Source organism: Halichoerus grypus, chromosome 4, assembly GCF_964656455.1.
Source record: "Halichoerus grypus chromosome 4, mHalGry1.hap1.1, whole genome shotgun sequence".
In the NCBI taxonomy this organism is placed as follows: Eukaryota; Metazoa; Chordata; class Mammalia; order Carnivora; family Phocidae; genus Halichoerus; species Halichoerus grypus.
Window position 1 is genome coordinate 141,727,076 of NC_135715.1, and position 13,871 is coordinate 141,740,946.

General features: G+C 35.2%; 1 protein-coding gene across 4 annotated transcripts in view; it reads right to left on the minus strand.

Moving 5' to 3' along the window:
- Positions 1–13,871, minus strand: part of CWC22 (CWC22 spliceosome associated protein) — a 64,294-nt gene that overhangs the window by 13,758 nt on the left and 36,665 nt on the right. For all 4 annotated transcript variants that reach the window (XM_036071545.2, XM_036071548.2, XM_078071058.1 and 1 more), the window contains 5 exons: positions 9,924–10,059; positions 9,632–9,838; positions 9,461–9,523; positions 4,651–4,755; positions 3,266–3,347 (listed from right to left, as the gene is read on the minus strand). In XM_036071545.2, coding sequence (XP_035927438.1) covers positions 3,266–3,347; positions 4,651–4,755; positions 9,461–9,523; positions 9,632–9,838; positions 9,924–10,059 — 593 coding nt within the window. The remainder of the gene's footprint in view (positions 1–3,265; positions 3,348–4,650; positions 4,756–9,460; positions 9,524–9,631; positions 9,839–9,923; positions 10,060–13,871) is intronic.

Consider the following 13,871-nt stretch of genomic DNA (forward strand, 5'->3'; position numbering starts at 1 on the left):
AATAACCAAAATCACTTACAAGGAAAAATTATTTGCTTTTATACAACATTCATGTAAGTTTCATTAAAAATATTTCCAATATACTTAAGAAAATTATCAAATTTAATGTGAGCTCAATACAGGAATAATACTAATATATTTGTACTTTTTGTAGAATGTTCAAACCTTCATTCTTTTGATAAAAGCAGTATAAAATAATCAACCACTGAAATAGATGACCATGAATTTAGTTTTATAGTTCACCTGATTCCTCAGCTTCTGATACTTACTGAGTTTCATAAGCACAATAAGAGTAATAACTCAGAATGGTACAATGTAATGGAATTAAAAAAAACAAACTAAAATGAAGAAATATATCAGAAAGAGCTTTTGCAACAGGTAATATTAAACAATATCTGGCACTAAGATTAAAATATTAAACTGTAGTTGATAAACTTCACCAATATAGCAATATTACCAAAAAGTATTTTGAAAGATGTTGACATTTTCTTTTCTAGTTTTAATTTTTTTTAAAAACAGAATTAGTATGCAGGAAAAAACCCTGCAATTTCTGAAAAATAAGTCAATCAATTAATAAAAATATTTTATAACTTTCAGTTTATCTAATAAGTACCATTGAGAAAGCTAGCTGTATGATAGTCATTTTCCTTGTTCTTATTTTAAAAGTATTTGGTAACTTCCTATACCAAGATTGTTTTGAAGTTGTACTAAATGTAAATATTAAATGAATTAAATTTGCTTGTTGTTTCAGTTATCTTAGGTTGCTAAATCAAATGAATTTCAGGTTTAACACAAATAAATAGTGACTGAGGGAAGGGTAAAGAAAAATGATTTTACATGATGCTAGTTTCCCAGCTGTGTTTACAGCTGGTTTTGTTGATGTTTCCAATCTAAGAAATTTTGGTGGGAAAACAATAAACCCACCTCCCTCTGATGCTACAGCTTCAATAATGCAAAATCAGAGTGGGACATCATTTGAAAGCAAGAACAAACAGGAATGTTTACTTTTTAATAACAAAACCAACTGTATAATTTTATGTTTTGTGTAAATGAGAGAGGGCCATTTAGGAGCCAGGACAGTAAGAAGGTAAGAGTACAGGTGAGATCAGTCAACAAGTCTAAAAGGAAAGAAATTAAAAAAATAAAATCACCACACAGTTCAGTTGTTGTCCTTTTGTTTGCAAGATTTCCAAAAGCAAAGTGTATAAAATGCCCTCACTGCCATCTGACTTGATGATTATATTCCATTCTTGATTTATATTATATTTGGTACAGACTGGTATACTGTAAACATAAGACTTTTGAAAAACATAAAAAACTGGAAAACATAGACACAAAAAAATCTGTAATCCAATCTCCTCTCAAGACTACCACTGTTGATATGTTAATGTATCACTTTTAGAATCTGTCTACCTATTTAAACAGTTAAGATAATACTACTGGTACAGTACTATAGTGTCTATATACAGTTTTTGCCCCATTTCACATTAAGTCAGACCACTTGCCCACATCAGTAACAATTCCCACATTAGCCTAACTTTCAATGGTGGCATAAACTGGACATTTGATTATTTGTATTGGACAAGATGGTCTTTTTTTCTTTGTACTGAACAATTCTATATATAATTCTGTCAATTTCTATTTCTTTAAGAAATATAATGAAAAAGAATGGTCAAATGGCATGGACATTAAGTCCCTGATTCATGTTACTAAAAGACTTTCCATAAAGAGCATATCAATTTAAATTACCGCCAATAATGTTTACCTCTATCTCAGTAAAATCATTAATACTGAGTACTGCTGCTTTGAAAAAAAAATTAAAGTAAATCACTTCAGCTGTTTTAATGACCAATAATAGCACTTATTAGTCTAGAGTGATATTTGTTCAATAACTTTATGATTCAGGATCCCATTACATGACTCCCTCAACCATGTCCTTTAAACATCTGTCTTTGTGGTTCTTTCTAAAATATGTATGAGATTTTAAGTATAGTAAACTCTGTCATATATAAATTATTTTTACTAGACATTCAGGGGCTCAGAACTCTTAACAAATACCAACACATAAAACAGTACTGCTGTTACTAGAGTTGGTACCACTCTGTAATCATGATTGTCACCTGTCTGATGCTTTCATTTTTCAAATCTTTTGTGTGGTTCAAGGATTATCAAGGTTTGGTAAACTAAAAAAACAGTTTCCTTTAAATAGTTATCCAAACAGCTCCACTCTAACTCTTCAAAGTTAATGTTAACAGCAATATTAAAACAGTGAATCTGCTGTTTATAACAGATTACTGTTGAATTTCTAGAAAAGGACAAATGAAAGGTCAAACTAAGAATTTTTACCTAAAACAAAAACTTCTCATTTTTCACTTTAAGTTTGTATGAAAAAATAAGTTAATAGATTTTTCTTTCATGTGAAAGGCAAAGAAATAGGTAAGGATAAACCAAAAATATTTCTAGCCAATGTTTTGTTTTTTAACATTTCCCTTTCTGAAGATGAATCTAAGCCAAAAAGTTTTCAGACAGAATAAAAACAGGATGACTCCTACGTATGAATCATTTTTGCTATTACATCATACTAAATGGAAATATACAAAACCTAGTAAGAAAACAAAACTGAGAAAACATTCCTCCTCTGGTGCAAAATGTAAACACTGTGCCCATTAAATCAATAGGTTGATTCGCATAAAAAAACAACAGATGTACTAAGCATTTAATATTTCATTTATTTCTCTTCCAAACCAAACTCACAGCCTTCAAAGGGAATAGGATATTCACATGACATCACAGTAGTTCTTACTTAACATTACTTCAAAGGGTCCTCAAAACCTTCCTATTTCCATTTATATTCATTTCCATTTGCACACACAAAAAAAGTGTCCAAAAGTTATCATAAAAGTACTTCTATGCTTAGAATCAGAATTAGAAACCAAATTAAAAAAATATTAAATTTCCACTATAATTATATACTGTGCCAGCTCTATAATACAGAGCTGTCTTCAGGTTTTTATTAGTGATATTTAACTATAAGGAATGACACAGTTAAAAAAAACCCATTTAATTATGTAACACAGTTAGACCTTCCAAATAAAGATAATTTTCTCCTGAAGCAAAGAACCAACAGCAGGGATCTATGAAGTTGGGCAGGTAGTTTGAGAATCCCTGAAATGGTATCTAGTTTTCTGTCATCAGATTCTAAAAATCCCATCTTCTTGTCCATCCTCTATCAAAAATAAGGATCAACTGAACTATAGTATCTTACCTTGACTGAATAGCAAGATAAATTGTACGACGAAATGAGACTAGATTAATTTCTGTTTTGTCATGAATAGTCACTTTTTGTCCTGAAAGAAATTAAACATAATAAAATTACGAGACTACAAAAATAAGTGTGAAGGACTGAATACGTATCTCTAGATAATAATTTTTCATAAATATTTAGAATCTATGAGTTTAACAATAATGCTCTTTTCTACAGTGTAAAATAGTATTTGCAGAGCTCAAAGTAACCATTTCCAGTCTTCTGCCATATCTTAGAGTATTTTAATAACTTTTGTCAGTTCAAAGAAGTCCAGAATCATGCCAGAAATATTTTTGTTTCTGTGTTGCCTGCTCATTTAGACATTATAAAAGGCAGCACTCATGCTGTTGTTTGGTAAAATACTATTTCTAGAATTATAAACAGTATCTTGATAATTTGGAAGGACTGTAAATTATGGATAGAAAATCAGTTTCAGAGAACACTGGGTCATCATGGCAGACTAGATGGGTCCAATATAAGTATGTGTATTTGTCAAAATTTTCTCTTATCTAATGCAGGACAACTTCCCCTATAAATATTTAGTAGTTCTTATTTGAACAGTATTTTCACATAAAACAAAGAAATTCTAAAGTTAAATATAGTACATAGTCAGGAAATGTTTTAAGTAAGAAAGACACTGGAAAAAAAAAATTGAATTTATTTTTATAAAATATGTTGTAGAAGAATAATTACACTTTAGGACAGAACTAAAATAGATTATGTCCTAAAAGGGAAAGACATACTCTTAATATTTTCAAATATGCAATATAAGTAAATAATGACCAGTCTTACGTATGTTTTGACGTTTTAACTAAGACTTAAATAAAATAAAGTTCTGAGCTTATTTTTCTGTGAAATAAAGTAATCAAAGCTGAAGAAGAACATTATGCCTGCTTTGTGCAAACACAGCTTTTGGCCTCCCCACTCTTTGTTGCCAAAATGAATAGCAAATACCTAGCCACATTCATCTGTCACATTCATGTCGGGTTGCAGAAATCACATGCACTCAACACGAATGCATCTTTTTCATGGTTTATACTCAAAGGCATAAAATGTCAAATTGAAATTATGCTGATTATCATTAAAAAAGGATTTCCTTCTTTAACACTTTTAGAGCACGGTTTTTCAACCTTAGCAATACTGGTATTTTGGGCTAGATAATACTCTGTTGTGGTGGGGCAGTCTTGTGACTTGTAGGATGTTTAACAGCATCCCCAGCCTTCACCCACTAGATGCCAGTAGCAGCCCCCAGCCCTCCACAGATTGGGAACCACTATTTTAGAGGATTACATTAGAATTAATTTAATTTCAGAGTATTTTACAGTATTACTTGAATGAGCTTTTACCTTCTTCATCTTCTTCTCCCTCTTCGTCCTCTTCTTCCTCTTCCTCTTCACTACTTCCAGCATCTTGGTCTGTGTTTGAGTCACTATCTCCCTCATCAAGAATTTCTATCAGAACAAAGTATGGGAAAATATTAATGAGCAAGTGATACACATGAATCTCATTCTGAAAAGATAATTCTCAGTTCGCCAAAATCCATAGTGGCTACAGTTTATCACCAACGAAGTGAGCACAGGGGTCTCATGTTATTGCCTAGGTGGTCAGAGAGCCATACATATCATTCTTCTGCCAAGTAGAAAATGGTCATAAAATAAGAAAGGGATGAGAAGAACAACAACAAAAAAAGTAGATGAAGGTTTTCCAAAAGAGCAAGAGCGCCGGAAAAACAAATTATGAATGGAAACTAGTATACTGGAGTCAAAATATTATTAGTTCAGCATCAGAAAGGATACAGTCTATTATACAAAGCTAAGGCTAGATATAGAAAATAAGAATTTAGGCTGTGAAAGACAAAGAAGGGAGAAAAAATAATTGCATAATTTAGTGTTTACTTTAAATAAACAGTAATGAGATTTTTATTCTAACGTATACCTATTGAATAGAACATTACAATTAATCTCAAGACTTTCCACATGTAAACAGAAACAGAAGTTTAAAAGCCTTTTAAAAAATTGGTAAGATGGACACTTCACTGGAAAATCACTTCTTAAAATACAACTTACATCTAGAACTGTAGGAAAACAGCAATGTAAATAAGAGACTACATAAAGATAGTCATCATATTAATAGTTAACAAGTGAAAAAAAACTAAAGTTATATTTCGCCCAATGGTGTGTGCTCTGTTGATCTGATAAAAGATTTTACAAACCTGGCTAACACTCCACTTTTGCATTTCTTCTAAAATCAGAGTTTTTAAGATAAAGTTTTAGGGGGGGCACCTGGGTGGCTCAGTCATTAAGTGTCTGCCTTTGGCTCAGGTCATGATCCCAGGGTCCTGGGATCAAGTCCTGCATCAGGCTCCCTGCTCAGCAGGAAGCTTGCTTCTCCCTCTCCCACTCCGCCTGTTTGTGTTCCCTCTCTCGCTGTGTCTCTCTGTCAGATAAAATAAAATCTTAAAAAAAAAAAAAAGATAAAGTTTTAGGGTGAACTTACTTTTAGGGAAATTCTAATTTCTTTTATTTAACTGAGCACTATATTTCAGGAGCCACATATAATATTTAATGCTAGCAGGAAACTTCATACTGTGAAAAATAAATCATTTTATTAAAACGAAGAGTTGTCATTCAGCCCTTAGCTGACAAACAAATCCCAAGAATATCTCTAACAAATGTGACTTCAAGAAATAATGTAAAGTGTCTAGTTTCCTAGCTTAGACAGACTTTTAAGAGAGGAAACTATTTAGTATTCAATAGTAGGAAGACAGGCACTCCTGCTGTCTTCCCAAATGCTGTAAGACCTAAAACACAAGTACACCTGGGTCACGCTAAGGTGCTAATTACTAAAGCTGTGCCCACTTCCTGCTGTGGCCATTTTTTTATGCCAGTTCTAGAAGAACATTTTATGAAAGAATGAAGGTCAAATGAATTGTCTGGTCGTTTATATCATCCTCTCCTCATCTCTCCACTTGAGAATCTACTTACTGAAATCACTTAGGCAATGACAACTGGATTTCATTAACTGAACAAAGCAGCGGTTTCAAGGTATGATGTAAGTCCCTGGGGGATCAGTGAGACCTGTCAGGTGGTCTGTGAGGTCACAACTATTTTCATAACAACATCCAGACATTATCTGCCTTTCCGCTGTGCTACCATCTACAAGCATCCAAAAGCAATGGTAGTTGAAGCTGCTGCAATCTGAGCACAAATCAAGCACCAAACTGAACCAGCCATCAGTTGCTCTTTACTGCCATGTTCTTGGAGGCAGGAAAAGAGCTAGTTTGACCTGAGGATGCCCTTGAGGAAGAAGTAGAAAACTGCTAATTTCACTGAATCTCAGCCCTAACGTGTAAGCATATATAATCATCTGAGTAGCAAAACATGAATTCATACATAGCCCTTCTGTTAAAGACAGATGCACAGTGGTGATGGTTATCTCAAAGAAAAGCACTTGTGCTACTCTTTGACTTGCAAGGTCAATTAGTAATGTTTTCCATTTTTACTTGAAAGAATGGTTGGCAAACTATAGTTGTTAGGAATCTGGCAGACATTTTCTCAAATATAAACAAAGTGAGACTGTCACTTCAACAAAATAATTAACAGTATTTACTACCATGATAAAATAGTGAGTTCTCAAGAGAAAATTAGAACTTTGGAGAACTTGGATCCATTCCTGTGAGGTTGATAGCTTCCCAATACTTAGACTTCTCTGATGAGGTAGGTGGCAATACTAATAAATGTGATTTCTTGATATCATGTTAATGTGTTAATTTAATTTTGATAATGTTGACATGTTAACACTTAGAAGATATGCATAACTGAGTGAACTGATATTTTCTAAATGACCAATGGAATATGTTGCAAAATCCTGCATGGGTAAAAGATCCATTCAAAGTGACAGGCCAGTGGATTTTGATGTAATAGAGCATGAAAATTCAAGAATATTGTTTCAGGTTTCACACTGCAATTAATCTTTAAGAAACAATTAGCTTTTAAATACTGGCATAGTATTAACGAAGAATATACACACTATCTAAAAAGGTTATTAAAATACTTCTCTCTTTTCCAAATACATATTATCCATGAGGCTAAATTTTCTTCATATACTTCAATGAAAACAACCTATTGCAAGAGACTGAAATCACAAATAATATGTTAATCCATCTTCTATTAAGTCAGACATTAAATTGTATCAAGTATATAAAACATGCCATTTTTCTTAAATTTCTTTGTTTCAGAAAGTAGTTATTTTCTTTTTTCTTTTTTTTTTTTTTTTAAAGATTTTTTATTTATTTATTTGAGAGAGAGAGAATGAGAGACAGAGAGCATGAGAGGGAGGAGGGTCAGAGGGAGAAGCAGACTCCCTGCCGAGCAGGGAGCCCGATGCGGGACTTGATCCCAGGACTCCAGGATCATGACCTGAGCCGAAGGCAGTCGCTCAACCAACTGAGCCACCCAGGCGCCCCAGAAAGTAGTTATTTTCATAAAAGTATATAATGTATAACACTGTTTATTACTGTTAATTTGAAATAATTTGATAAATGTTTTTAATATTCTCAGTTTTAATTGCTAATGAAGTAAATGTCAATAAATGTAACCCACACAAACAAAAGCTCTTTGGAGTCCTAAATAATTTTCAAGAGTATAAAGGCAACTTAAGTTCAGAGAGTTTAGGTGCTATAATAAAGAAAAGTACTACTTTCCTAGCATTGCTCAACCACCGTTGGCCTAAAGAAATGGATGTGGAGTTTCCAAGTTAAAAGAAAAAAAAAAATCATACTAGGTATGATAAAAATTCCATAAAACCATTTAGAATCTTTGAGTGATACTGCAGAAAAAGAAGTTCATAAGAAGGCAAAATAGGTCTGAGGAATTCTCCATGTCTAGAAACTAAATTGTAATAGCAAAAGGAATCTGGCTATTGTAGTGAAATGTCCCTAGGAAACTGGCACCTAAGGAGAGCAATCTCTTTATTGTACCAGATTTTTAGAATAATGTATAGAAATGGAAAGCTGCTTACACCTTACTTTCTATTTCATTCTACTTCCAAGCCTGACTGAAGCACAGAATGGAGGAAGTGACCAGAGCTCTAGGCCTCCTGCTGTCTTCCTGAGAGCTTTCAGAACAGTAAGTACTTCTCACATAAAATCACAACTCAAGGGAAACGAACTTATAAAATTATAATTATAATATAATTATATAGGTATCCCTGAAAATTAACTTTAGAAGAGAAATGATACAAATGTCAAAAAAAAAGCATCGCCTAAATACTTGCTCTATGATAATACAAAGCACTGTATTTATTTATTCTTAAACAAACAAGTAACATTTACATCAAACAAGTAATTTGTGCCAAGTCACTTAGCTAGTAATGGCACAGACAAAATACAAACCAAAGTCTGTCCAAAGTTAGTGCTTATAATATATTGATAACATACAAATGATAATAATAATCAATTTATTAATTTATTGAGCACTGATAGCCTATCTGGAATTGTCATTGATTTTATCAGGATATCAACCTGCTCTGAAGAAATAATAAAATACTGTACTTTATAATAAAAGTATAGCATCTAGTTGAATATTACATTGGACATCAATTTAAGCACCAATTCTTAAGTGGTAGTGAACTTAAAATAAAGGCCACTAGTAATATAGGAACATTTCTTTTTTTTTTTTAAAGAGTTATTTATTTATTTTAGAGAGAGAAAGCAAGAGAGAGAGAGACAGCGTGTGTGCAGACAGAGGGGCAGAAGGAGAGGGAGAGAATCTCAAGCAGACTCCCTGCTGAACCTACCACAAGGCTCAATCTCAGGACCCTGAGATGATTACCTGAGCCGAAACTGAGTCAGATGCTCAACCGTCTGAGCCACCCAGGCGACCCTATATAGACATTTCTTAAGAGGAATGAGACTTAAGGGCTGTATAATTTAAATAGATGGAAAGAGGACAGGGACAATGAGGTAAATAATTTAGAATGAAGTAATACCACAAACAAGCACCAGACAGAAAAATAATGCATGGGAAAACAGTGAAGAGAATGGCTTCATAACAGCAGAGATTTCATTAGGTCAGTGATCTAAACCTTTCTATCAGTATTATATAACTACATGAATTGCTTCTACTTATCCAAAATAGATTATAAAATTGTACATACCCTTCTTAATAGCTTTGTACTTCTCTTCATTCTCCATAAAATTAGGATCCATCTTGAAAACATCTTAAAAACATAAATTAAAAATTGTTTATTTTCTATATTTACATTTGTTGGTGCCCCACTTCCCAACTCACCCTGTACCTGGCCCACCCCTCCCCAACTCAGACTCACTAAGAACATCTTCTGGATTATAGTCATCCTCCAGAGGGAGCATATGGGTGAACTGATCATCTTCTTCCACTAAGTCAAGTCCTTCTAGGATAACAGGGTGGTCCTTGAATCCATCCTTCCGTACAGCAAACATCACTTCAATCATATACTGAACCCTTTTGTCAATTTCAGACTCATGGAGAATGTTTCGGAGGCGCTCAAATATAGCTAAAGTTAAAATGAAAGAAAATAAGCAAAAGATATTATAATACTCAAACAAAAGCTCAATATCAAGCCAAGGGCTTATAGTTACCATTGATTCCTCTTGGTGACACTTGTGTTAATTTGAGGCCACATTCCTTGAGAAAACCAATAGCTACTTCAACACTATCATCAGTTGGTCTTTCCAGGAGCAAAGTGAGCATCTCTAGGCATAAAACTTCATGTGCCTTAAACAGATTGAAGACATATGGAATTGAGAAAATGCTTTTACATATATTAACCTACTATTGATAGTAATTTAAAAAATTAGCAAATCTGGTTTTTGCAGCAATAACATTATACACATGATGAGCAAAGTTTTTAGAATACATACAGAAATACTCCAAATATGGGATACAATTTTTCTTTCACTCTCATTATGTCTGTTAAAAATTTCCAGGTGATTGCTCCAAAATCTAAATTGATTACATTAAATACACCTGTTTATTTCCAGAAGAAATAATTCTTATACATTATTATAATAGCTACAGGAAATGCCATAATTAGCTTCAAAATAGAAGTTAAAAATTAAACTACACTTTTTCTAATGCCCTTCTTCACAACCATAACTCTCTATATCCATTTCCTAGTTCGTTCTATCAGCAATTCTGTTATACAGCAAATAGTTCTTAAATTACATGAATAATTTTATCAGAAAATATCTTAACTGTGTCTGGAACTCAAGGACAGTTTGGAAACACTTCCCTCTTTTTTCTTTTTCTTTACTAAATAAAGTTATTGACACTTGCCATGTTCAAAAATTAATACTTAAAAACAATGCCAGGTAGGATGCGAATAAAAGTCTATTGAGCAGCTTTGCTGTGAAAAGGAAATGTACTAGGAAGCATTTTCAAGACACTGTATGTATGCCTTCCTAAGGTCGGATACTTCTTTGAGATGCGGAAGGAAACAGTCTAAGTCTTAACTCAGGAAAATATCCTTTCCATTGAGCACAACATCAAAAATACATATTGCTTTTATTTTGTGGGATGGTGGGAAGGTCTAACAATCTTACATCAGTGATAAGAAAATACTGCCCTGGAGGAGGCGCAAGATGGTGGAGGAGTAGGAGACATAAATTTCGTCTGGTCCCAGGAATTCAGTTAGATAGGTATCAAGCCATTCTGAACACCTAACGAACTCAACAGGAGATCGAAGAAAAGAATAGCAGCAACTCTCTGAACAGAAAAGCGACCACTTTCTGGAAGGTAGGACGTGCAGAGAAGTGAATCCGAGGCGATATACAGGAAGATAGACCACAGGGGAAGGGAGCCTCCGTCAGCCCCTATTGGCAAGTGATAGAGCAGAGGAGCACAAAATCAGAACTTCTAGAAGACTGCTCCGCTGAGGGACGTCGATCCAGTGGCTAAGTGGGAGGTGGAACCCTCGCTTGGACAGTGTGGTCTCAGGACCCTCAGAGTCACAGAAAGACCGGGGGTGCCTGAGTGCGGCAGAGCTCCCAGGTATCAGAGCAGGGAAGCCAGCTGCAGAGATGAAGCTGAGGAGTGGGCTCTCAGCTTGGGGCTGCCATAAACCGTGATCCGTGGCACAATTGGGCCACTGCTCTTCCAGCAGGGATCCAACAAGCGGCAGATCTGGGGAGACTCCCCTTCTTCCCCCAGGAAAAGTGGCGTGGGAACGCACCGCAGGAATCTGCTGGGTTTGGAGACTCCAAACAGGGTCTGGTGGCAGAGACAGTGGCCGGGTGAGCACAGAGTGCCGCCAGAGACCAGGGAAATGGGAGTGATTGACTGATTTTCTCCGGGGGCTCACTGAGGAGTGGGGACCTGAGTTCTCGGCTCCTCCGGGCCAGAGATTGGGAGGCCACCATTTTCACTCTCGTCCTCCAAAGCTGTACAGAAAGCTTGCAGGGAACAAAAGCTACCAAGAGCAAACCCGAGCAGATTACTTAGCCCGGCCCGGCAAGGGCAGGGCAATTCCGCCTCTGGCAAAGACATTTGAGAATCACTGCAACAGGTCCCTCCCCCAGAAGATCAGCAAGAACAGCCAGCCAAGACCAAGTTTACCGATCAATGAGAACAGCAGAACTCCAGCACTAGGGGAATACTGCACATAGAATTCATGGCTTTTTTTCCCACGATTCTTTAGTCTTTCAAAGTTAATTTTTTAAATTTTCTTTTCCTATTTTTTTTTGAAATTTTCTTTTTCCCTTTTTCAACCAACATCTTATCAATTCCTTTTTTAAAAATCTTTTTTCTTTTCCTTTTTTTTTTTTTTAAAGATTTTATTTATTTATTTGACAGAGAAAGACACAGCGAGAGAGGGAACACAAGCAGGGGGAGTGGGAGAGGAGAAGCAGGCTTCCCGCCAAGCAGGGAGCCCGATGCGGGGCTCGATCCCAGGACTCTGGGATCCTGACCTGAGCCGAAGGCAGCTGCTTAACCGACTGAGCCACCCAGGCGCCCCTAAAAATCTTTTGTATTTTTCATTTTTAGAGTCATGTTCTATCCCTTCATTGCAGTTAACCTTATTTTTGGTCTCTATATATAAGTTGTTCTCTCTTTAAAATTTTGGGATACAGTTTCTTCTGACAGACCAAAATATACTCTAAATCTCTAGTGTATGGCTTTGTTCTAGTCTCCTGCCTGATCACATTTTCTCCCTTTTATTTATTTTTTTAATTTCTCTTCTTTCTTTTTCCAAACAACTTATCAATTCCTTTTATAAAATCTTTTATAATTTTCATCTTTACAGCCATATTCCATCCGTTCATCGTATTTACCCTTATTTTTGTACATATATAAGTTTTTCTTTCTTTAAAATTTTGGGAGGCACTTTCTTCTAACAGAGCAAAATACACCCAAAATCTAGTGTGTGGCACTGATCTATGCACCAGCCTGATCATAGTTGACCATATTCTTTTTTTTTTTCTTTTTCTTTTTTCTTTCTTTCCCTTTCTTTTCCCCTGGTTTCAGGTCTCTTCTGATTTGTTTACTGTATATTTTTTGGGGGTCACTGGTACCCTGTTAGCATTTTGTTCTCTCATTCATCTATTCTCCTCTGGACAAAACGACGGAAAAACTCACCTCAAAAAAAAAGAACAAGAGGCAGTACCGACTGCCAGGGACCTAATCAATATGCACATTAGTAAGATGTCGGAACTAGAGTTCAGAATAACGATTATAAAGATACTAGCTGGGCTTGAACAAAGCATGGAAGATATTAGAGAAGCGCTTTCTGGAGAAATAAAATAACTAAAATCTAACCCAGTCGAAATCAAAAAGGCTATTAATGAGGTGCAATAAAAAATGGAGGCTCTAACTGCTAGGATAAACGAGGCAGAAGAGGTAATTAGTGATATAGAATACCAACTGATGAAGAATAAAGAAGCTGAGAAAAAGAGATAAACAGCTACTGGATCACGAGGGCAGAATTTGAGAGATAAGTGATACCATAAGATGAAACAATATTAGAATAATTGGGATCCCAGAAGAAGAACTAGGAGAGAGGGGGGCAGAAGGTATATTGGAGCAAATTATAGTGGAGAATTTCCCTAATTTGGGGAAGGAAACAGGCATCAAAATCCAGGAGGCACAGAGAACTCCCCTCAAAATCAATAAAAATAGGTCAACACCCCGACATCTAATAGTAAAACTACAAGTCTCACAGACAAAGAGAAAATCCTGAAAGCAGCTCAAGACAAGAGGTCTGTAACCTACAATGGTAGAAACATTAAATTGGCAGCAAACCTATCCACAGAGACCTGGCAGACCAGAAAGGACTGGCATGATATATTCAGAGCACTAAATGAGAAAAATATGCAGCCAAGAATACTATATCCAGCTAGGCTGTCATTGAAAATACAAGGAGAAATCAAAAGCTTCCAGGACAATCAAAAACTAAAACAATTTGCAAACACCAAACCAGCCCTACAAGAAATATTGAAAGGGGTCCTCTAAGCAAAGAGAGAGCCTAAAAGTAACATAGACCAGAAAGGAATAGAGACAATATACAGTAACAGTCATTTTACAGGCAATAC